Genomic DNA, 26,493 nt, shown 5'->3' with positions numbered 1-26,493 from the left:
TACTAAACTGGAGTGGGAGGCCAAATGGGGGGGGGGGGTACTACTCACTCAACATCAATTACAGGAAGTATTATCAATTATAGGCTCCTAGAAGAAACCATCCCTGCATCTTGGCTAATGAAAAACTATCATTACCCTGAACTCATGATTTTCTGTAATATACTTTCTTTCAAAACAACCCCTTCCAATTTCCTCCTTCTCATTCCTCTCCTGTGTTTGGGGTATGTGTCTATGGTTTTGCCACAGCTTGCATGTCTCAAACTGCAATTTTCTGTTACTCCCAAATAAACCCACCTTTGCTGATAAAGTAAGTTTTACTGTTAATTTTTTTTAAATTTTATTTATTTTAGAAAGATGGAGAGGGACAGAGAGAATCCCAAGCAGACTCCCCACCAACCAGAGCACAGAGCCCAACCACCAGGCTCAATCCCATGACTCTGAGATCATGACCTGAGCTGAAATCAAGACTCAGATGCCCAACCGACTGAGCCACCCAAGTGCCTCTAAGGTTAATTTTTAACATCATTTGGTGATGAGAAGTGAGGTCAAAGGAAGATTCCCAATAACTCTAAGTCTGGTAAGCAAACAGGCACCAGCCATAGAGCTGATTGAGCTCACTACTTTCTTACTCACCCTGGAGTCTGAAGGTAAGTTTCCCTCTATACTCAAACTCTGCTCTCCGTGTTTGGCCTCTCCAGGCTTTCTCCAGGATCTGCTTTAAGGCTTTGTCTTTTCTGAGAATACTCATTTGGCCTTCAGTCCAACTCCTTTTTAGAATCAGACTGTTCCCATTGAACTGTACTAACCTTCAGTCCGATTCCTTTGGAACTGGGCTACTGGAATGCGTTGGCCTTTGGTCTGATTCCTTTTGGAACCAGGCTGTTCCTGTTGAAACTGGGCTGTTTAGGAATTTGTTTTTTTGCTACACAAAACAAAGAAAACCCTAAAAAATATGATCCGGGTCATCAAAATGCTTTGACGGCCCCCCTCCTACTGGGACCCTGGCTGATTTTATATTTATTTTATTTAAAAAATTTTTAAGTTTTACTGACTTATAGGGTAATCTCTACACCCAACAGGGGCTCGAACTCACAACTCTGACATCAAGAGTTACATGCTCTTCCAACTGAGCCAGCCAGCTGCCCCCCAATTTTATATTTAAATACTACAGTCCTTCTTTGTGCACATTTCTAGTAATTAGACCAATTTAATCAAAAGTAACTTAGAACCTCAAATGGCCATTATGGGAAACTTCCAATCTTTCCAAACTTACTTTTCTCAAAACTGAATTGAACAGCCAAGGCTCTAAAATTGTGGAAACTGAATGGGATGTTTTGATTCATATTCTGAAGCTTCCAAATGTTATCAGGAATCTAAAATTGCCTCTCCCTAAAACAGAATTTCTAGACTAACTGAGGCAAACCTTTAAAAAAAAAAAAGACAAAAAGGCTTCTGAGGCCTCTGTTCCCCCCGCCCCTCTCTTCTATGCCTCAGGACTGCAGCAGACAGAACTCAGGCCTCATTTCCAGCCCCATCCACACCATCCTGACCTCTTCTCTGTGCCCCCTTGCTTCCCCATGCTAATCCTTTCACCAAACTTCCTTTTTTTCCTGAACCTGTCCCCACTCCCTCTTCCTCTGAGCCTATCAGAACCTGTCCCTTTAAAGTTATCTTTTGAGAGGGACACCCGGGTGGCTCAGCCAGTTAAGCGTCTGCCTTCAGCTCAGGTCATGATCCCGGGGTCCTGGGATCGAGCCCCGCATTGAGCCCCGCATCGGGCTCCCTGCTTGGCGGGAAACCTGCTGCTCCCTCTCACACTCCCCTTGCTTGTGCTCTCCCGCTGTCTCTGTCAAATAAATAAATAAATAAATAAAATCTTTAAAATAAAATAATCTTTTGAGGATCCACATGAACCCCAACTTTCTTAGGTTCCCTGGACTAAGGCCAAATTGAGAGTCATAGTTAAAGAGTTTGCTAAAGTGACGGAGGACCACCCCCATAATAGCTTTGCTGAAGAATTTATTTATTTAAAAGATTTATTTATTTATTTATTTGACAGAGATAGAGACAGCCAGCGAGAGAGGGAACACAAGCAGGGGGAGTGAGAGAGGGAGAAGCAGGCTCCCAGCGGAGGAGCCTGATGTGGGGCTCGATCCCACGACTCCGGTATCACGCCCTGAGCCAAAGGCAGACGCTTAACGACTGTGCCACCCAGGCGCCCCGGCTGAAGAATTTAATAAAGTTACTCAAATTCATAGTTTTTCAGATTTTTATCAATTAGTCCACATGCTTGTTGGAGAGGGCCAGGCCAAACACTGCATGAAGCCGGCCTGATGGGAATATCCTGAAGGGGATTTAGAGAAACAAACCCCTAACTTTTGGCAGGATGCTAGAACACTCACTATAAATCTCCACTGAACAACTACAGCTTTTCCTAAACCTGTTGATTGGAACAAAATTCAGGCTTGCACAAAAAACCCTGATGAACCTGTTTTTGACCATTGCAATCAACTCCAAATTGTCTTTAAAAAATTCTGGTCCTTCTTTACAGGTTGACTCTGCCCAGGTAGCATTTAGCTATATTTATTAATGGGCTGAACCAGTTCTTCTGGGATGGGAAACTATGCCCACTCCAGATTTAGCTTAAATTTAGCAAACCAGCTTGCTAGTACCCTAGAGGAGCCACCTAAAATAAAGACTGCTAAAATTCTCAACTTTTAACTCTGGCAAATGAAGGACGCTCATCACAGCCCCCCAATTTCTGCAATTATTGCAAAGGGCCAGGACATTGAAAAAAGACTGTTACCAACTTAAGTGCTCCAGGAGCTTCAGCCGTCTAGTCAGCCTAACCAATGTCCTCCTAATTCCTAATGACAGAGCTCCGAGAAACTACTGAGGCTCCTCCCAATCTTCCCTCTCAACTGGCTTCCAGAAACCACTCTCCACACTGGGAATGAAGCTCTTTCTGTCCTTACTGACACGGGAGCTATACTCCTGGTGCTCAACTCCAGTGCTCTAAAGCAGCCTCTGTCTCAGAGTACTGAAACAGTTCAAACAGTGGAGTCTCTAAAGAACTTCAACAGATTCCTGCCTTTGATCCTATTCCCTTTTGTTTAAGCCGTTTGAGAGATACCCAGCCTCTTCTCCCTTAGCTCCTCTACCGCTATTCATTTGTCAGGCTGAGATTTCTTAGAAAAATATCATGTGGGAATTTCTCCCAAAAGGGGGAAATAATTCTAGAATTTGACAGCAGTAATCAAGATAGCTAACCAGAAGATTAAATCACCCTTGACATCTTTTATTTGCTCTGTCTCTGATGGCACTATAGCTGAGTCTGGGGACACTGGTCATTTGTTCCTACTGGAACAACTACTTTCCTCTTTAGGAGCAAAATCTTCAACTGTTACTGGCAGCATCCACAGTACACCTCCCATCAGTATTCAGATCCCTCAAAACCTCTTCCCAGAATGAATCACTACCCTGTAAATAATGAAACCCCTTCAAGGTATCAAGCTCATAACGGAAGATTACAAAGCTCAGGGCCTCAATATCCCCTGCACTACCGCCTGTGATACCCCGATTTTGCCTGTGTGAAAACCCAATGGCTGAAGATAGAGGTCTGTCCAGGACCTGTGGGAAGTAAATATCATCATTATCCCTTGGCACCCTGTTGTTCCTAACTCCCATATGCTACCGGCATTCATCCCCACCGAAGAAAACTGTTCACTATAATTGATCTATGTGGTGAATTTTTTAGTATTCCAGTTGGTTAGGGTACCATTTTTCTTTTCACTTGGGAAAAACAGGCATACAATGCGACAGTAATGCCGCAGGGTTACACACACAGTCCTCTGACTTCGCAATCTTTAAAAGCTGATTTGGATGATACAAAGTTTTCTGCAGGCTCTGCTCTGTCACAATACGGAGATGATTAGCTTCTCTGTTTTTCTTCTCCAACATCTTCACAGAAAACAGCATCACATGTTAAAACTTCCAGCTATAAAGGGACATAAAGTCTCCAAAAAAACTCCCGCAGTTTGCTCAAATTCAGATTTGATACACAGGACACCTGATCTTGAAACAAGGTCCATATTTGGATCCAGGAAGGCTTCGTGGCATCCTGAACTTTCCAAAACCTAAAACTACAAACCAATTTCAAGCTTTTCTTGGACTGGCTGGCTACCACTAAAACTGTATTCCAAACTTATTTTTTATGGCTCAATCTCTACATGCTTTACTAAAAAATGACAAACCTGATGCTATTATTTAAAAGATCAGGAAGATATAGCTTTTGAGACTTTAACACGTTTTTTAAAAAAGATTTACTTACTTAATTTGAAAGAGAGAGAGAGCACGCATGCATGAGAGTGTGCCTGGGTGGAGAGGGGAGCAGAAGGAGAGGGAGAGAATCCTAAGCAGACTCTGCACTGACTGTGGAGCTCAACCTGGGGCTCGATCTCATGCCCTGAGATCACAACCCAAGCTGAAACCAAGAGTTAGATGTTCAACTGACTGTGCGACCCAGGCACCCCAGCTTTTGAACTTTGCAGAAAAGCCTAATATAGCCCCCAGCCCTCAGACATCCTAATTATCAACTTCCCTTTCTCCTCTTTGTATGTGAGAGGGAAGGGAATGTCCTTCAAGTAGTCATCCAAAAACATGGAGACTATCATCAACCCATAAGGTATTATGAACTGTAACAACTGAAGCCTGTGGCATGGGGATGTCTCCTTTGCCTCAGAGCCATTCCTGCCACTTCCCTTTTAGTTAAAGCCACTGAAGAAATAATCCTAGGATCCCCTTTAACCCTCTATGCCCCATGCAGTAAAGGCCCTCCTGAATTCTCCTCACACTCAGCACTTCTCAGTCATCTCACCTCCTAGGATATCCTGCTGCCAACAGCTCCTCATGGAACTCCTTCTTGGTGCAATAACCTTAACACTGCTAGTCTTCTCCCTTCCTTCACTGCCGAAACCCCTCATGACTGCATAACGCTGATAGACCATCTTTTGACTCCCTGTGACAATTTACACAGAACTCCCCTAACCACTGCAGATTATTAATGGTTTACTGATGGTTCTTATTTAATGCATAAAAATGCAGGGTGCCTGGCGGCTCAGCCGGTTAAGCATCTGCCTTCAGCTCAGGTCACGATCCCAGGGTCCTGGGATGGAGCCCCATGTTGGGCTCCCTGCTCAGCGGGGAGTCTGCATCTCCCTCTGCCTCTGCCCCTTCCCCCCCTACTAGTGATCTCCTTCTCTCTCTTTCAAATAAACAAAATCTTTAGGGAAAAAAAGGGTGAAAATGCTAAACAGCATGTCAGGTATGCTGTTACAACTTACTTTGAAGTCACCGAAGCAGCACCTTTACCTCTGGCTACTCAACACGCTGAATTTTACGCCCTCACTCAGGCTTGTGTGTTGGCCAAGGGTAAAACTGCAAACATTTATACCCATTGTCAGTATGCTTTTGGAACGTTATGAAAACTAAGGTTTCCTTACCTCTAATGGGGATAAAATTAAAAATGGCTCCTATGTCCAAAACTTACTAGATGCCACACTTTTGATGCTGCTCTTAAGGTTCCTGGGCATTGCAGACTCGACTTCCTGGGTGCCAGAGTAAACCCTGCTGATATTGCCACCAGAGACACTGCTCTCAAGGAAACCAATAGCCAAACCTCTGTCATGGTCCAAAGGGATGTTCTCCCAAATTATTACTTGGGAAAACTAACTAGAGATACCCAACAATTAGCCCCAGAGGGGGAAAAACAATATTGGAAATCTAGTGATTGTTGTTTTGATAAAAAAAGAATGCTGGTTTGGAGCAAATGACAATCCAGCCCTACCAAAAATTCTCAAGTTCCCACTTACTACTGTGCATGCACTAAACTACTGGTCTACTGACAAAATGGTATCATTCATGAACCAGTATCGGTAGGGAAAAACTAATAAGGCTACAAAAAGTGCCCATCCTCACTTGTCCTGCCAGTCCAAAGAACAATTGAGAGAAACTTGTTTGCACAAATGGATTTCATACAGCTTCCCTGTCTCATGGATATAAGTATGATTTAGTTATGGTTTGCATGCTTTCTCAGTAGACTGAAGCTTTTTCTTGTAGAGAGGCCAGTGTTTTTTTCTGTGCCTAAAATTCTGATAGAAAAGATTATCCCCACCTGGAGAACTTTTCTCTGAACCTCATACTGATTGGGAAACCCATTTTTCCAGTCAGGTGCTTCAACAAGTCTGTGCCGTCTGGCCGGTTTTACAACACTTTCACTGTGCATACTGTCTTTAGTCCTCAAGGTCAGTGAAACACATACATGGCACTATTAAGACTCAACTGGCAAAATCTGTAGAGACCGTCCAAACACCCTGGCTAACAGTGCTGTAAGTCCTTCCAAATTTCAGATCCACCCCCTTTGGAACTCATAGATTCTCCTTTTTTGAGATAGTCAACAGGACGTTAATACACTTGGCCCCTGCCTCCTCTGACCCACAGTTGATAAAAGGAGATACACTCCAATGTTCTAAAGGCCTAGCTACTTCTGTTAAAAATAACTACGCTTTGGGACACCTGGGTAGCTCAGTCGGTTAACGTCTGCCTTTGGTTCAGGTCATGATCCCAGGATCCTGGGATCAAGCCCCGCACGGGGCTCTTTGCTGGAAATGGCCTTACTAGTTACTGTTAACCACTCTTGTGCCGCCAAACTCTAAGAAACAGATTCTTGGATTCGTGTGACACATCCAAAGAAAGCACCAAACCCTGACTGGCCTGCATGTCACCTGGTGACCTGAAAGTAACGATTTCCTGGAACTGAAGCAGAGGACATCTGAGAAGACAGCTTTGCCAAGATATCTGGGCCAGGCCTGGGTACCCTTTTCTCACTGTTGCTTCTTCTCATTTGTGGAAAGACAGTGAATGCCCTGCCTGCATTTCCCAAACCCTTATGAAGGGAGGGAAAGCTCTTCTTTTGATTATGGCCTTTCAGAAACAGCCTCACTGTGAGCCCATGACAAATTAATTTTTCACTTGCTTCTTCTAAAAGGTTCAGAATTCACAAAAGTCCTTCATCTTAACTATAAACTGACTCTTGGATTCTTATCCAAATTCACGGTCTCTGAATTTGCAACCTTACCAACTATACCACATTTGGTTCCAAACAGTTCTTTCAAGATAACAGTGCCGTTTTGAAATGTCTTTGAAGTTTTGCTGTTTTGCAAAAGTCCATCAGCTACCACTTCATGTTTATACCTGCACTGTATCTTCTAAACGCACTCAAGTTAATTCTTTCAGTGTGCTCTTGCTGTATTCACTATTCTGCTTTCAGGGCAGCTTTAAGTGGAGACTTCCAAGAGACATAAACAACTTCAGATTTGCTTCCATAGGGGTAACTTTTCTCCCTTAAGTTGGAGTAAGTGCCAATAAATATTTTTAGTTGGCTACTTTCAGATCCAAGATCCCAGTTTAGTACCAAGGCACAATTTAGAACTATCATGTTACTTTCTTCTGTATTTGTTTCCTAACGAACTTTGGTAAAAATGATGTTCCCAATAAGGAAATGATCTCCAGTAATCACGATCTTGGTAAGTATGGACTATAAGGTGGGCAGTGCCTGAGAGGTCTCCCTCCTAACCTTCCTTGTTACTCAACTGGGACCTTAACTGGTTTCCAATTGCTATGCACTTTCCATCTGATATGGGGCATGACAACCAAGAAAGGGCTTTCCTGGCACTGAGGGTCAAAAGTTCACTGAATTAAGAAAACCTGACTTTTGATCAGCTATACTTTCAGAGAAAGATCCTGATCAAAACGGAGAAATACGAAAATTAATAAAGGGAAACCTCACTAAAGTGGAGTTGGGAGGCCAGAAGGAGGAGCCCTACCACTCAGCGGCAATTAGACTCCAAAAGAATGATTAACAGGAAGGGATCAATGACAGGCCCAAAGGCAAAGATGGACACACTGCACCTCCTACAAGAAATTGACTAGCCCTGCATCTCAATCAATGAGAAACAATTATCACCCTGAACTGATGCTTTTCTCCAATGTACTTTCTTTCAAAATAACCACTGCCAGGGCGCCTGGGTGGCTCAACCGGTTAAGCATCTTCGTTCAGCTTGGGTCATGATCCCAGCTGGGGTGCTGGGATTGGCCCGAGTCGGGCTCCCTACTCGGCGGGAGCCTGCTTCTCCCTCTCCTCCCCAACTGTGCTCTCTCTCTTATCTGTCTCTCTCTCTCAAATAAATAAATAAGAAAGAAAAAGAAAAAAAAACAAAACAAAACACTGCCAACTCCCTCCTCCTCCTTTTCCATAAAATAATGTTCCTCTCCTTTGTTTATGGTACCAGTCTATGGTTCTGCCAGAGCCTGCGTGTCTCGGATTGCAATTTTCTGTTATTCCTGAATAAATTTATTTTTGCTGGTAAATTAACTAACTGTTGGATTTTTAAGGTCAACAGACCATACAGCCATTAAGTGGGTTAAAAAGGTAATACTATGAACAACTTTATATTCATAAATTTGACAACTCAGAAGTAGTGCATCAATATCTTCAAAACCACAAACTACCAAACTCACCCATGATAAAATAGCCTGAATAATCCTGTAAAAAAAAGAAATTCCAGGCTCCAGTTTCACTGGAGAGTTTTATCAAACATTTAAAGGATAATTAACGCCAATTTTATACAATCTCTTCCAAAACAGAGAAGAGGTAGGAATATTTCCTGACTTGTTTTATGAGGCCCAAGATATCACACACACACACAAACACAAAGAAAGAAAGAAAAAGAAAACCACAGGCCATTATCTCATGAATTTAGATGCAATTTCCTTAACAAAGTATTAGCAAACAATCTAGCAACATAAAAAAAGAATATACCACCATGACCCAAGTGCTATTTATTTCAGGTATGCAAGGCTGGTATTTAAAAATCAATCAATGCAATCCACTACATCAACAGGCCAAAGAAGAAAAAAATTATCACTGCACACCAACTGATGCAGAAAAATCTCATTTCATAAAACTTAATCTCAGTTCATGGAAAAAAAAACACCTCTCAAAAAACTAGGAATAGAGGGAACTTCCTCAAACTCACAAAGATCATTTATAAAAAAGCCTACAGCTAACATCAGACTTAACGATGAGAGAATGAATGTTTTCTCTGTAAGACTGGGTACAAAGAAAAGATGTCCATTCTCATCATTATTCAACATAGTTCTAGGAGTTCTAGAGAGTGCAATAGGGCAAGAAAAAAGAAATAATACATATTCTAATAACTGGAATCAGAATAACTTGAATAAAATTGGGGAAAAAAAAGAGAAAAAACATCTCTATCTTTAGATGGCATGACTGTCTATGTAGAAAATCACAAGAACTATTAAAAACAAAACAAAAAAAAATCACTCCTAAGACTAATGTTACAAGGCATAAGATCAATAAAAATCAATTGCATTTCTATATCCTAACAAGTAAAATCCAAAACAACACAATACCATTTACTATAGCTCCAAAGAAAATATGCAACACTATTTACAAGTGTTCCAAAGAAAATGAAACGCTTAGGTATGAGTCTAACAAAACACATACAGGATCTGTATGCTGAAAAAGACAAAATGCTGTGTAAAGAAATCAAAGGTGATTAAATAATTAGAGAGATTTACTATATTCAAGGATTGGAAGATTCAGTAAGGTATCAGTTCTCCCCAAATTGATCTGTAGGTTTGCAGACACAGACAAGCTTACTGCAAAAATTTATATGGAAAGGGAAAGGCCCTACAACAACTTTGAAAAGAAGAATAAAATGGGAGTAACCTTTCTTCTGGATGTTAAGGGTTACTATAAACAGTAATCAAGACAGCACGCTGACAGAGGGACAGCACACAGATCAATGGAACGTAATAGAGAAGCAGAGGTAGATAAGTATGCCCAAATAATCTCTGACAAGGGTGCAAAAGTAATGCAGCCGTGCTGTAGCAATTGTACACCCAGAGGCAAAACAAAACAAAGCAAAAACAAAACAAAAAACCAACCCCAAACTCTCAAATCTATATAAAAATTAACTTAAAATGGATCGTGGACTTACACGTAAAACATAAACTTATAAAATTTCTAGGAAGAAACAAAAAATCTTTGAAATTTATGACTAGCAAAGAATTCTTAGACACCAAAAGCACAATCCATGAAAGGACAACTTGATAAATTGGACCTAGTCGAAATTTAAAACTTTAGGCTCTATGAAAGACCCTGTTAAGCAAATGAAAAAGAAAAATCATTCCCATTCTCCCATGCCATCCATGCTGGAAACATCCAAATAAACTCACCTAGATTTCTAAGTTACTCTATAAGAGAAATCTTTCTCTACCAAAAAGTGAAACCCAGATGAGCTAGAATATCCAAGATGTTAGAGTATCTCCAGGTAAGAAAGGATTATCAAAGGCACTGATGCACACACACGTTCTTAGCCTTATCCCTGGATGAACCTTCAGTTAAGTCTTCATGTCAAAAATATGAATGGCATGGGGGCACCTGGCTGGCTCAGCTGGTAGAGCATGTGACTCCTGATCTTGGTATTGTTAGCTCAAGGCCCACACTGGGGTGTAGAGATTACTTAAAAATAAAATCTTAAAAAAAAAAAAAAAAAAAAAAGAATGGCATGAAGATTAAGCTGTGTTAAAAGTGTTTGGGAGCCAAGCCTATTTGTAATTTCTTCCACTATTCTCATTTCTCTTCATATTCTCCCTGGAGGCAACAAAGGACTGGTGACTACAGACTCTGGAGTTGTGGTGGGCACTACGATGCAACTCGCAGACCCCGTTTCACTAGTAAAAGACGTATTCCCCAGCTGCTGGAGTAAAGCTACTGGCAGTGTTCAGTTGTCAGCTGTCTTTGGTATTGCCTTGGCTGGTGACTCACCTGTCTCTAAAGTCTCATACACCCCTTCCCAGGTCAGTCAAGATCCAATGACTGATGCATGCTGGGATATGAAGGCCTGGCTGGCCCCTTCCCCTTTTTTTGAAGAGCTATCTCATCTTCAAAGCTCTCTACAGGGTCAGCTGAGGCCTTCATTGAGACTGAACCACAGTCCCACTTCTCCCTCTGCCCAATCCTCCTTCCTTCTTCTCTTTACATTTCACAGGTGGTAATTCCAAGAGGACGCCCTAATAAACGTCCTGCATGTTAATCTCCATCTCACAGTCCACCTCCCAGGAGACCCAAACTGTGACAGAAGTCAAACGGCTGGAATTCAAATCACGTCTAGATCCTTACTAGTCCTGTGGGAGTTATAAAAGCACAGGAGGCTGACATGAGGTTTGAAGGTATTAAAACATGTAAAATGCTTAGAAATGTACCTGGCAAACAGTGGACACTCAATTGTTACTATCATCATTGTTTTCCCTGTTCACACCTGATTAAAGTGTACAAATTTCTTACAATATGAGAACTGCTGAGAGTTATGAGCTGGAAAAGACCTTAGAGCTTGCCAAGTCTGACACGTAATTCCCAGATGATGAACGTCAAGTCTTACTAAATAAGTGACTTAGTCAAAGCTCTAGAATCAGTAAGTGACAAAACGTGGGTTCCGACCCAGTCTTCTGGCGGCTTCCATCATTCTTTTCATTAAGCAAAACTGCCTGTCTCTCAATCTACATATAATTTGTAATTGAAATTCAACAAGTACTAAGTCCCTCCCCTTCACCTTCCTGCCGTAATTGAACTTCAGCTCTCTTCTCAAGAAAATTGCCTCTCCTGTAGCTCTCTCCTGCGCTCATCCTAGGAGCCTACAGATAAGGTGCGTGTTTCCCTTGCTTTTCATCAGTACTTTCAGACCACTGCCCCTTCAAAGTCCTCCTCTAAAAGCTCCCAACTTCAAGGCTCATAGCAGCAGACTGGCCTTATGGCAGTCACGTCCCCTCATTTCTTTAAGACATTAGCAGCCAAACCAACCTATTCTAATACCACTCCTGATAAGGTTTGTCGTGATTTCAATATGCAACATTCAGCAACCTTCCACACCCAGGCCTCTGTCTCTTATTCTTCTCCAGAGCCCTGTCGTCCACCCTCCTCAGCTACCTGCTCCTGTTCTTATGCTCTACGAGGTTTCTAAACAGGCATTTTGGGCAGGACAATTCTTCCATGTGTAGGACTATCCTGCTCAATGCAAAACATTTAGCATCTCTGGTCCCCACCCATTGAATACCAGTAGCACCCTCCCCACCCCCAAACACACATTTCCAGACGTCTCAGTGGGGAAGCAGTACACTCCAGCTGAGAACTACTTAATCAAACCGTATCATTGTCAATAAATAAACCCCTCCATAATCTCAAATTCAAGCATCCCTCTGAGTATCACCTACTTCCAACTCATTACCTCTAATATTTGGACTCTCAACAATTCTTGGACTCCACAGGAACCTATAATCCACTGAACACACCATCTTCTTCCCTGCTCTTGACCCCATCAAGTCCCCACTTCCTTCCCTATACAGCTTCAATTATGTGGCCCAGCATCTAAATCACTCTATCATACACATCATCAATGTCCTTGTCTTTTCTTGCTTCGTCATAGTCCCTTAACTAAACATCGACCCTGTTAACTCCCCTACTCAATGCCTGTAACCTGAATGCAAACCATACCTGAATTAGACCGGAGAACACATAATTGAACTTAACCGTCTCACTTTAAACTCATGATCAAACCTCAAGTGGAGTGTTCATAATCTTCCTCAATCCTGTTAAATATCCCTAGTCCACTTACATCTCCTACTGTCCTGGTAGACGATTTCATACTTTCTCCTCCTTCCCTATCCTCTTAAAACATTTTATTCCACTGAAAAAGAAGTTATCAAAAGAGCGGTGCCTGGTGGCGCAGTCAGTCAAGCGTCTGCCTTTGGCTCAGGTCATGATCTCAGGGTCCTGGTATTGAGCCCCACATCGGGCTCCCTACTGGGTGGGGAGCCTGCTTCTCCCTCGCCCTCCGCCTGCCACTCCCCTGCTTGTTCTGTCAAATAAATAATCTTTAAAAAAAAGTTATCAAAAGAAAACTTTCAGAGTATCTCATCCCCAATCTACCCACCTAACCTGCATTTGCCTTCTTACTGTGAATGATGTGCCTGTGCTCATATAAATCTTTCCACTTGTAAACTAAATCTCGTTCCTGTCCCTCCTCAAGGATGTCATCCCAGAACTGACCTCTCTTTCTGTATCATCAAGTGTTCCCCTTCTATTTAATCAATCCCACTGGTATACCAACAGGCTGTTAATTCCTCCTATCTTAAAAAGTAATAATAAAAGTAAAGCTTTGGAGCATTGACCTCCAACCCTCTCCATCAACTTCATTTCTTTGTCCCCTTTGCAACAAAATCCCTCAAAGGAGTTGTCTACTCATTCTGTTGTCAATGAATGTCTACTCTTCTTTCCCCCTTTTTCCATGCTCTCTTAGATCTAATTAGATTTTTGTCCCCGCTCCCATTGAAATAGTTCTGTCAAGGCTGTCAATAAATTCCAAGTTGCTAAATAGTCAATTCTTGTTATCTGTGGTATATTCTATAAAGTTGCATGTACATGGAATTAGCAAATCTGAACCACTGCTCTGGGGGGAATATGGAGTTAGGCTCCTGCAAGCCTCTGGGCACATTATTTTCATCAACTGGTCAATATATAACTTTGTTTTAAGTGTTTCTGTTTAAAGACACCTTTTTTAGTATATATATTGTTAATTCATTAATACTGAACTCATGGACACTCATATTTGAATGACACTTATCTAACACAGGTATTCTCTCCTCCTGGCACTCAACACTACACTTAAGAGGCCATTTTAAACAACAAAATCACTAACAAAAAGCACAAACATGCAAAAAATATGCCACCAATTAGACCATCAAAAGAACTATTTACAGCATGAGAGCTAAAATAAGAAGACAAAGCCCTGGTGCCTTGGTTCAATGTCAGTGGAAAGGTGTGCGTCAAGTGACTCCAATTTTTCACCACTCTGGGCAATGACCACAAAAGTGCTGGAATGATTTTGGGATTACGTATAAATTTTATCAAGTAGGCAAATCTGCAAATACAGAATCCTTGAATAATGAAGACCAACTGTGTTAGCAGTTGATTTTTATTCCTTATTTGACCTGACAGCACATTATACAGTTGACCATGACCTCATTCTTAACTTCCAAGATTCTTTCTCTTGATTTTCCTCTTAACTTCACTGACCACCCCTCTTTAATCTTCCCAAAGTCCAACAAATGTCGGAGAGCCCTAGTCAAATCCACAGACCTCATCTCTCAAGACCTCCAGTAATCTCATCTAGTGCCATCAATTTAATTACACTTGTGTTAAATCGATATTGTCCCCCATAGCTCTTAGATGCTCTGTTCTGTTTTCCCCCTACTTGTTTTCTCTTTGTTTTCAATTTGGATAATTTCTGTTGACCTATCTTCAAATTCACTGATTCTTACCTTGGCTATGTTAAGTCTACTAATAAGCCCCAAAACATACTTCATCTATATCAAATTTTTATTTCTAGCATATTCATTTGACTTTCATATACTTTCCATTCCTCTGCTGAAATTTACCACCTTTTCCACTAGAGCCGTAATATATTATTCAAAATTATATTAATTATATTAATTTTTTAAATAAGATTTTAAAAAATCTTCTTAAAAGATGTATTTATTTGACAGCGAGAGAGAAAGAGGAGTGCACGCACGCACATGCGCACAAGTGGGGGGACGGGCAGAGGAAGAGGGAGAGAGAGAAACAGACTCCCTGCTGAGCATGAGACCAACGAGGGACGCCTGGGTGGCTCAGTCGGTTAAGCATCTGCCTTCAGCTTAGGTCATGATCCCAGGGTCCTGGCACTGAGACCCACATGGGGCTCCAAGCTCAGCGGGGAGCCTGCTTCTCCCTCTCCCTCTGCTGTTCCTCCTCCTACATGTGTGCTCTATCAAATAAATAAGTAAAATCTTTAAAAAAATAAATTCACTGCCTGATAGTTCTCAAATGTACCATCCTTGGTCTATTGGTTATTTTGGTTTTTGAACAGTTATTTTTTCTTACTTTTGTATGTTTCATAATTTTTGCCTGAATGATGGATATCATGGATAACACGGGAGACTCAGGAAACAGTATAAAAATGGGTATGGCTCCTTTCTGCAAGCTATCAGCGGGGTGCTGAGGGGAGGGGTTGAGTCAATTTCTTCAGGAATTACGCCGGGTTTGGGTTCTGTTGTTATGACTATCTTAAGTGCACTACCTGCTTCAAATTCCTGTAGGGCAACCTTCTGCTTAGGGTGGGAGCTGGTTTGCCTGAGGGTATTTCTCAGCCTGCTCCACCCTCAAGTGTTCGGCTTTTTCTGGGCACCTTCCCCAGGGACTCTCTCCATAGTCCCCAGGGGCAGACTGCTGTTGCTTTACTTGCTAGTACGGAACAGGGAAGTTCTGTTACCCTAGCGGAGTCTCAGTCTCTGGCAAGTCACTATCCCTGGGTCTCAGGGCACAGGACTTTCTCCCAATAGTAGGAAAACTAATGGTCTGAACCCAGAAGTTTCCTCCCCTTCCCTCCGGTTTTATGCGTTTTTGTCTTTTCACTCTTCCCAGCCACAACGGAAAATGGAGTTTATTCCCTTCCCCCAGTGGCTTAAAGCCCTTTTCCACAGGGAGAAAAGAGTTCAGGTAGGCCCGTACCACCTAGTGAGCCTTAACCCTGTCTTCCTTGCTTTCCCAATCTTATGAGAAACTGCTGGGACACCTTGAAGAAAAGCCTACAGGTGAGCATTACCTACCCTGTGTCTGCAGCTCTCAAGGATTCTACAGGCTCCTGCTAGCCCACACTTAAGACTTTAGCAACTGATCAGAACCGTAGCTGAATTCTTCTTTACCCCTGTACGAGAGCCCTGCCTTCTTCCTGCGCTGTTACAGATGAGCCAGATCCCACCACCGATGAATCAGGAGAAGTTATGACTTCGTATATCATAGCTCATTCTTATTTTAGGATGGGACCAATACTCTTTTCAGCTTTCTATATCCTAAGTGGAAGCCAGAAATCACTTTGTGTCTTTAAATACCACCTATGTATCCAAGAACGCCTACATTTACATTTCTAGTCTGGACTTCTCCTCTGGACTCCAGGTCATATACGTCCAGCTGCCTACTAGACAGATCTGTTTGTATGGTTCGGCAGACAAACTCTGAGGAGGCCCCCATGATCCCCACCTCCTGGTATTCACGCCTTTGAGTAATCCTTTCCTCTTGAGAGTGGGAGGGACCTGCAACTTGCTTCTAATTAGTAAAGCAAAGATGATGGGATGTCATTCCCATGATTACATTTTATGGCAAAAGAATGGGATATCACTTCCTTGATTACGTCATATGGTATTATACAAGACTCTGTCTTGCTAGCCAACTCACTCTCACCCTCTTGCTGGACTAAACAGAGCAGGCTGCCATGCTGTGAACTGCTTATGGGGAGGGCCACACGGCAGTGAACTGCAGATGACCTCTAAGACTTAAGGGTGGCCTCCAGCCAACAAAAAACTGGAGCTCTCAGTCCTACGGCTACAACAAAATGAATTCTGTCAACAACCTGAGTGAAGTTGGAAGTGGATTCCTCTCCAGTCCAATCCACAGACAAAAACCCAGCCCCAGCGAATACCTTGATTGCAACTTGAAACACCAGAGAACCTAGCAGTTTCTGCCCTCACAGAAACTGTGATAACGTGTGTTCTTGTGAGCCATTAAATTTGTGTTAATTTGTTTTGTAGCACAGAAAAGTAATACGGACAGCATCACAAACTTAACATACCTAAAAGCCAAGTTCCTGATTGCCAATATTCCCCCCAAAAGAAAAGAAAAACATGCTCCAGTGCTGTCCACCTTAAGAGGTGGCAACTGTATTCCTACTGTTATTTGAGCCAAAAACTGTAGGGTCTATCGTAACTTCTTTTTTTTCTCTAAAACCCACATCTCATCCAAAAGTAAACACTGTTGGCTTTACAACCAAATTATATCAAGAATCTAACTTTATCTCACCACCACCACTGCTACCACCTTGGTCCAAGTCACCATCACCTCTCACGCACATTACTTTAACAGCCTCTTAACTGGTTTTCCTGCTTCTACTCCACAAAGCAGCCAAAATGATCCTATTAAAACATCAGATAACGTTTCTACTCAAAACACTCCAAAGGATTCCCATCTCACTCAGATTAAAAGCCAAAAGCCTTACAGTGGCATACAAGGCCTACCTTATCTGGAGCTCTCCCTTCCCACGCCAAACCTCTCTGCCTCATATTGTATCATTCTCCCCTTATTCATCTGTCTCCCACCACACCAGCCTCTGTGCTGTTCCTTAACATGCCAAGCACCTATCAGTCTCAGCGTTTTACAACTGTCAGTTCATGTAAATGAAGAGTTATTTCCACTAATGGGACTTCTCTGACCGCTTTATATAAAAAGACAAATCCACCTGTCCCCACCAATCCCCATCCCTCTTACTCTGCTTTATGAGTCCCCACAGTACATACTATGAACTGATATCTGTTTTATTGCCTGTCTCCCCAAAATTAGAAGTAAAGTCCATAAGAGCTGAGACTTCTGTTTATTGCTATGTCCCCAGCTTATACTGAACGACTGAATAAATATTACTGCATTAGATATGGTTTCCTTACAATATTTAGAGGCTAATGAAGTAATCAAGCCACAAGAATTTGGACATGAAGTCAGTGACATTATTTTCAAAATCACTACAAAGTTACTTCCACTTAGAAACGGACTTATTCACATTTCACTGTAAATATGCTTCTAAGGAAACTTAGACAACATTCACATCTAACCAAAATAACTGAAGTATACAAGTAAGCCAAGTGAATTTAAACCTTTCTGTGAAGGGCTCTATTAACAGAAAGAGAGCTGAAAGACTCCAGAATTGTTTTTCCACCACCATCTGGAGAAGATACCATTATTCTACAAGAATATAGCCAAATAATAAAAAAGGATGCATCAAGCTTGAAGGATTAATCCTTTAGGGCCTTGTTTCTCAAATTTTTTGGTCTCAAGACTCTTTACGCTCTTAAAAATTATTGAGGACCACAAAGAATTCTTATGTAGGCTTTTTTTTTTTTTAAGATTTTATTTATTTATTTGACAAAGAGAGAGACAGCGAGAGAGGGAACACAGCAGGGGGAGTGGGAGAGGGAGAAGCAGGCTCCCAGCAGAAGAGCCTGACGCGGGACTCAATCCCGGAACGCCGGGATCACGCCCTGAGCCGAAGGCAGACAATCAATGACTGCGCTACCCAGGCGCCCCCTTATTTATGTAGGCTTTTAATCTACTAACACATTTAAAATTAAAACAGAAATTTTAAAAATATTTAACAGCTCGTTTTGAAGTAATATAAACCTATTAACACACTAATATAAATAACAATATGTTTTCATTTATAAAACTAAACTTCCCTCCCCCCAAATTAGTAAGAGAATGACATTTTACATTTCTGCAAATTACCTTAATGTTTGAGTTAACAGAAAATGGCTGAATTCTCTTACCTGCTTTTACATTAACTATGTTGCCATATGTTGTTTTGGCTGAGGTATATGAAGAAGGTCTGGCCTCACACGTATATGGAGTTGAAAAGGGAGGACTGTTTTTAATAGTGCTTTCAGATAACTGTGGATATTCTTCTTTGATACCACTTTAAAACTTAAACTGGCTGTAGTTTGTTAAAGGTTGTTTGCAACACACAATCTTAATGTTATGTATTTTTAAAAAAGACTATTTATTTGAGAGAGAGGGAGGGAGAGAGAACACGCCTAAGCAAGCACAAGGGGGAGAGGGGGGTAGAGGAGCAGAGGGAGTGGGAGAAGCAGACTCCCCACGGCGCAGGGAGCCCGACAAAGGACCGGATCCCAGGACCCCGGGATCATAACTTGAGCTGAAGGCAGACGCTTAACCGACTGAGCCACCCAGGCACCCCTCAACGTTATATACTCTGTTAACATTAAAATCCACTGGTCTGGGGCACCTGGGTGGCTCAGTCGGTTAAGCCTCTGCCTTCAGCTGAGGTCATGAGCCTGGGGTCCTGGGACTGAGCTCCACATCAGGCTCTCTGCTCAGCGGAAGGTCTGCTTCTCCCTCTCCCTCTGCCCCTCCTCCCTCCTTGTGTTTTCTCTCTCTCTCGAATAAATAAATCTTAAAAAAATAAAATAAAATCCATTGGTCTACCTTGCACTCTGAATGAATCTTATACTAAAGTATGACTTTGTAACACAATTTTGTAATGAAAAAGTCTGTAGCTCCTGGGAACGTATAAAGCTCACAATGGTGAATACAAGTTTTCCAAAATTCTAATTTTTGCTTGAAAGTTCAAGTCTTATCACTGGCAACAAATACCGTCCATTGTTTTCCTTGAAGTGGGTCAGGTGCATGGATCAGACAATTTGAAATTTATAAAATATCAGTTCTACAATATGCATGCCTATCAATTTAAATTCTCTAATATGTAGGCCTATTTTCCAGTTCGGCAAAAAGATTTCCTATACATCCACAATAAATCTACTGAATTGAAGATGGTTTGTCTCTTGAAACTATTAGTCTGTTTTAAGTTAGCTCAGAGATAAATTATTTTTCATTTTTCTTATGCAGAAACAAAATCAGTCTGGAAAAAATCGAAATAATCACGCACCACATAAAGTGAAATCTACTTCAAGTTTTGAAAAATATATACCTATTAAAACAACATTAAATGTACTTTATATAGAAGAAAATAAAACTGAACTAATCTTGACAGGATGTTTAAATCAAATCTACCTTCCTTCCATACATTTCAACGTTTGCAGTTCTTTTTGCTTGGTTCTTTTTCACAAAATATTCCTAATTAGCTCAATATTTTGGCTGGATCCTGCCTTACCTGTTGGGCAATATGAGAAATATGAGCTCCCTGAACCACTGAACCAGGTTGCGGCGCTGTCTCTGAAGTGTTACTCTTGTGGGAATCTTCCATAATCACCTGTAAGAGAAAAAAAGTCAGTTAGAAAATGATTTCTAACTTCATTTTCAAGAAATCCTAAGATAGTTCTTTCCTTAACATGTGTACTTTTCCAGAGGAACAAGACGAACTTTTTCTATGCTACATGCTAGCTCAATTTATCCAGACTCAGTATGTTCTGATGTCCTGTTCTGTGTAGAAATCTAATTGTAAGATCTCAAGAAATGGCAAATAAAGAGCATGACAGAATATGTATAATATACTGCATAGCTGTTTAAAGATTGGCAACATGGCTGCCTCTGTGGAAGAGAATTGGTAGCTATGGAACAGAGATAGTAAAAACTTTTCCTTGCATATTCTTTCACATTTTAAAAAGTTTGATCCACATGAACATATTAGAATTTAATAAATGGCACATATATACATAAATTATTGTGACTAAGTTTTCAAATGTTATCCCACTTAAGAAGTATGACGGCCTTGCCATCCACGGATACAAGCATTCTTCTACAGTCTAGGGAACAGTTTCTAACTGCACATATAGTTCTACGTAGAGAATTCATTAAGTAAATGCTGAACTAACCACGTAAGTACGACCATACCTAAAGAGGTTCTAAAGATCTAGACGATCGAGATAATCAACAGCAGGATATGTAGGCTAGGTAAAAACGAGAATAAATGGCTTATGAGAGATGGAATAGTCAAATGGGAGGACAACCACTTAGACTGCTAAAAGAATTGGGCAGAATTTAAAGTTTTGTGTTTTTTTTTTTTAAAGATTTTTATTTATTTATTCAACAGAGAGAGAGACAGCCAGCGAGAGAGGGAACACAAGCAGGGGAGTGGGAGAGGAAGAAGCAGGCTCATAGCGGAGGAGCCTGATGTGGGGCTTGTTCCCATAACGCCAGGATCACGCCCTGAGCCGAAGGCAGACGCTTAACCGCTGTGCCACCCAGGTGCCCCAGAATTTAAAGTTTTTAATGATTACATACAAAAACATAAAAAGAAAAGAGAGGGGGCTGGCCAGCAAACATGAAAGGATGTTCAATATCACTAATCATCAGGGAAATGCAAATCACAACTACAATGAGAGATCATCTCAACACCCATTAGAATGGCTACAATTTTAAAAAACCAGAAAATAAGTGTTGGTGAGGATGTGGAGAAATTGGAACATTTGTGCACTATGGTTGGGGATGCAAAAAAGGTGTAGCCACTATGGGAAACACTACGGTAGTTACTCAAAAAATTAAAGACAGAATTACTGTATAATCCAGAAATCCCAAATCTAGGTATAGATCCAAAGGAATTGAAGCTGGGTCTTAAAGATATATTTGTACACCCATGTGCATAGCAACATTATTTACAACTGTCAAAAGGTGGAATCAATTGAAGTGTGCACAGAGATGAATGGATAAACAAAATATGGTATATTCAAAGGCTACATAATATTCCATCCAGTGAAGATACATTTTTTTAACCAAACAAGACAATACTATGATTAATATCTTTGGTACATAAACACAATTAAAATTATTTCCATAGAATATATTCCAAAAATGAGAATTACCTGATCAAGAAGTATGAATATCTGAAGTTTTCTGAAAGAATTACAGTTCATCAGAAGCACATGAGAAAGCAATGACAGGTGAAAAATGATACACTGTTTTACATTTCCTTAATTCTCTATTAGTTGTCTTAGCTCTGTTCATATTACTTATTCACCCATTTATCACCAAATCTTAAGTGTTTTTCTTATTAGCCTGTTTCTTTTTTAAAAATATTTTTAAAGCTTTTATTTATTTATTTAGAGACAGTGACAGAGAGAATGTGTGCATGAGCGGGTGGAGGGGCAGAGAGAGAGGGAGAGAGCATCTCTGACTGCAGAGCCTGACCTGGGGCGTGATGTGGGGCTGGATCCCAGACCCTGAAATCATGACCTGAGTCGAAATTAAGAGTCAGATGCTTAACTGACTGAGCCACCCAGGCGCCCCAGTATATAATTTCTTTTTTTATTTTATTTATTTATTAGAGAGAGAGAGAGAGCACGCACACGCACAAATGGGGGAGAGGGAGAAGCAGGCTCCCTGCCGAGCGAGGAGCCTGATGCGGGTCTCGATCCTAGGACCCTCGGATCATGACCTGAGCTGAAGGGAGACGTTTAACCGACTGAGCCACCCAGGCATCCCTAATATTTCTTAAAATAAATTTCATTTCTAGCATGTGGATACAAGTATCGTGACTTAACTATGATTATTTTAAAACTTTTAATTTTGCCTAATTCATTCAATGCTTCCTATGTTGTTTCTTCAACTGCTTTTAAGCTTACATATACTCCCTTCGTTAGGAAGAGCACAGTGATTTTTAATCTTCACTAATACAAGTATAATCTCACAGACTAAACACTAAGACAGCACCAAACCTGGCAATTACATATTTTCTACATACTGTCTGTATTAAAAATGCCTTTTTAAAAAAAGATTTTATTTTTAAGTAATCTCTGTACCCAGTGTGGGGCTCAAATTTACAACTCCAAAATCAAAAGGCACACACTCTACTGCCTGAGACAGCTAGGCAGCCGAAAATGCCTTAACACCCCATTTCAGAAGATGTAAGTTGGAATGTAGAAGAGAAAAAAATACATAGTGCTAAAGCACTGAAAGAAACTATAAAAGATTTTTCAAAACCTTATTAAATTACTGGAAATGATACTTTTCTGTTTCACTGTGACTCACTGATTTTTCCTCTATAACAGTATTATTAAGAAGTCCTATATCTAATGGAAACTAACACAATCAACAAAACACACATTTCCCAGTAAAAGCCACTACAGTCAGCAAATAAGATTCTGGACAATTATTACAACCACATTTCCTATGGAAAATAAGATAGCCTATTTTCTATAATTTTTTAAAAGAAATCAACTAATCAGCTTTTGTTTTCCAAAATGAAAACAGCTTTATAGTTACATCTCACTGTAAACAATACTATGTATTTTTTAATGTCAGAGTATAATCTTCATTTGCTCACTCTTTTCAGCTATTACTCCTAAAATTGAGATTAACAATCTGTTAAAAACTGGCTCAACACAGAATAAACTGTACGTGTACAAAAGCATTTTCTATGAAAATAACGTATCTCCCAGCAGCAGATGGAAACTTAACATTAGACAACAGTAAGTTGGGCAGAATCACAGGGGGCAGTGAAACACAGCTTCAAAAGTGCCATCAATGGGAACGAATTTGGGAGGCTGAGAAACTGCAGCAGCCTGTTATCTCGCTGACATATAAGAAAAAATATAAGTAAAAGGCATGGTATTTCTAAGAAAACTTGCAAAGAAAGGAATATTATATGCTAGGCACCAAACGAAGAGCTTTTTTATGTATCATTCCCTGGATTCCCTATTTTAGAGATGTGTAAATTGAGCCTCAAGGAAATTGTCATTTACTATGGAACTCACAGGAAGATGTGAATACAAGACCTGAAGCCAGAACTATTTTAACTCAAAATCCACGGTTAGTTTGTTTGTTTGTTTTTTTAATTCCACACTGCCCCTCTTCCTCTAACATTGCCAACTTGTCCATCTGGCAAACTCCTACTCTTTTCTAGCTTCATCCCAAACCTTAAGTTCCCAACTGCCCCTGGTTCTTTCTTCCTTCCTACTTTGACCGTGTCCTGCATATATTTCTAATGAGGTCACTTAACACTGAACTGTGTTTACTGGCATGTCTGTTTCCCCCAGTCTTTTTTTTTGGGGGGGGGGTGTTTCTCCCAGTCTTAATGTGCCTAAGGACAGGGCCTGTATCATATGAATGTATGGTCTGTGCCCAATAGAGACTCTCATGTATGCCGTAAACAATAAACACCAACAAATACAGTTAGTATTCTCATTTGATGAATGAAGGTCTTGGTTTCCTCACCTATAGAGAATATTGACCTATGATAAGCTTGAGGGCATGGAGTCTCCTGCTGGACATTTCCACAACTGAACTCATGATCTCCCCTCAAAATTGTTCCTATGCGTCATGCTGAATTTCTTTCAGATCTTCCCATGTGCCTACCTTGCTTTCTCTCACCTTCGGACTTTCACTATACCACTCCCTCTGCCAGAAACACTACTCCCCTTCTCTTCATGTGGCCTATTCCTTTCAGTTATTTGTTCTCACAAGCAATCTTTCATGACTCCCTCAGACTCTGGCCGAAAAGCTCTGGCTGTATCCCCACAGCACATGCTACCCCCTCTTCTCATGGCACTCATCCCAGTATTGTAATGGCCTGTTTTCTGTCTTGCCACCAGAATGCAAGCTCTAGGGAGTCAAAGACCATATCCTGTTCCCAATATAGCACTAATACCTTGCACATTAATGGTGAATAAATCAACGTGTTTAGTAGGGTTTGTCTAGCTAGCTACAGACAGAAATAATGGTTAAAGAGATACATTTAGACAATTACTTCAACTCGGCTTTAGAATCAAGACAACACAGACACACAAAAAAAATCCCACTTTAGAGATGGAAATTCATTATAATTAAGTAGGATAGGTGAAGAAAAAGCATTTTTAGACGGGACTACCACCTACTGGTGACAGAGTGGTACTGTACAGATGCAGCACAGACCAAACATAACCTTAACGGATAACAGAACTAAGACGGTCAGTGTTAGGACAACTGTCCTGATTCTAATTGGGACACCGAGGAACACGCATATTACAAAATATACAGGAAAAACAGCATTTTAATAAAACTGCTTATCTCTGTTGGTAACAAAATTCTTGAGATAAAATGCATTTTGCAAACATAAACAAACACAGCATACAAACTATCACAAACCAGGCCAGTTTGACAAAGATGCTTGCCAAATCTGTGCTGAAAAAGCCTCAGAAGGGTACTCTCAATGAATACTACAGGTATCCCCCACTTCTTGAAAATTCGTGTTACATCCCTGCACTTTTACGAAAAACCTACACTAATATCTGATTTCACTAACCCACACCACTTCACTTTTACGAAAAACCTACACTAGTACCTGATTTCACTAACCGAAAGAAATGGAGGATTTTCGCTTTCAGGAAAAAAAGAAAAAAGTGAAAATAGCATTCTGCGTTTGTTTGTTTCAGAGCCAGCCATTACAGAAGCAGCCCGGACCACAGCAGCAAGAGTGGCCTGGCAAGCTCCTTCCCCCAGAACTACACTTGGCATCTCAGCACCAAGTCTCCACAGCTTTGAACTGCGTCTGTGAGCATCGGGGCTTTATCTCAATTTATTTTGTTAGTAAAATGTGTCCCAAGAGAACACTGAAAACATTTTCCATTTAAATTAATGGTAACTGCTTCTTCGCTTTAGGCCATTTTTCTTAAGGAAAGGTTTCAGCTATCAGAAAGGTTTCCCTTTCTGATAGCTGAGGAAACCCGTATTAGCCCACAGCTCCTCAAAAGCTAACAAAATCAACATTATTTAACATCTACAATGATTTTAAAGCAGGTTAAGCTGCACGCTCCAACGTGTAGCTGATGCTGGGAACTACCATGTTTAGTTTCATGATACAAGAGAAAATCAAAGAGTTTCCTCGGCTTGATCCTCTGTCCAGAGATAAACAGAGCTTCTATTATCCCACACTCTCCTTCCTCGCCCATCAGCTACACCTTTCCATTACTGTTTCGTGCCTCCGTGTCACTACCGTCTACCTCCCCACTGGACTGTAAGCTCCCTGCGGGTAAGAGCTGTTTCTGCCCTCCACCGCCAGCCGGGGCCTCGCACGCCGAGCGCGCCCGGGTGCTCTGTGGGATCCCTGGCGGACATAACCGGTCTCGGGCAGCTGGGCGGAAAACGCGCGGAAGCCAAGGCCACGCCGCCCTCCCCGCCAATCTCGAGACCTTCGACGGAGGGCGCTCGCCTTGGGCCGCAGAGGGGCCGCTTCGGAGGCGAAAGCCACCCCCGGCGGGAGGTCTCGGGTTTTACTTTGGTTGGGGGGGGTGGGAGGCAGGGGAGACCGACAACTGAGGGGGAACAGCCGGGCCAGACGCGAGAACCGGAAGGGCGCTCGGCCTGGGGACAGCGGGCAGCCCCTCCCCCTTCCGCCGCGCGCCCTCCGCGCCCCTCCCCCACCGTGCCCGCCGCGCGCGACCCCCCACCCGGCGCGAGACTCGACTCGGCGTCCTCGCCGGCGCCGAGTCCCCGCGCCCTCCCTCTGCCCGGGGACACGGGAACACGTCCCACCCCCGCCCCCTGCTTACCTGTGGCTGCCGCCTCGCCGCTGTCCGGGGCGGGAACTTCCACTCCCCCCTCCCAGGTGGATCCGAATTCTCTACCCACTTCCCCACCCCCTCACGCGGCGGGGGACGTGCCTCTGTCTCAGGGGTCAGGCGGAGCGGGGAGAATCAGTGTCACTTAACAGCCAACTGTCCTAGGCTACCGTTTCCTCGGCAGTCAGGGCCGCCACTGGCGGCATGATCTACACCAGGCCGGGGGCGGGGGAGGAGAGGGGGGCAAAACTGAGTAAGTGAGCGTGG

General features: G+C 41.8%; 1 protein-coding gene across 7 annotated transcripts in view; it reads right to left on the bottom strand.

The window, feature by feature from the left end:
- Positions 1 to 26,493, bottom strand: part of ATF1 (activating transcription factor 1) — an 89,729-nt gene extending 63,236 nt beyond the window's left edge. For 2 of the 7 annotated variants that reach the window (XM_034646561.1, XM_034646560.1), the window contains exons 1-2: positions 26,218 to 26,487; positions 19,908 to 20,006 (exon numbers count right to left, since the gene is read on the bottom strand). In XM_034646561.1, the coding sequence (XP_034502452.1) occupies positions 19,908 to 20,000 (93 nt within the window). In that variant the 5' untranslated portion in view covers positions 20,001 to 20,006; positions 26,218 to 26,487. Of the gene's footprint in view, positions 1 to 19,907; positions 20,007 to 20,587; positions 20,611 to 26,217 lie in introns of those variants that run through there. The other 5 variants (XM_034646564.1, XM_034646559.1, XM_034646562.1 and 2 more) reach the window with 5 other exon arrangements.

This window comes from Ailuropoda melanoleuca, chromosome 16 (assembly GCF_002007445.2).
Source record: "Ailuropoda melanoleuca isolate Jingjing chromosome 16, ASM200744v2, whole genome shotgun sequence".
Taxonomy (NCBI): Eukaryota; Metazoa; Chordata; class Mammalia; order Carnivora; family Ursidae; genus Ailuropoda; species Ailuropoda melanoleuca.
The sequence above is the reverse complement of the archived record's forward strand: the minus strand, read 5'-3'. Positions and strand labels throughout refer to the sequence as shown.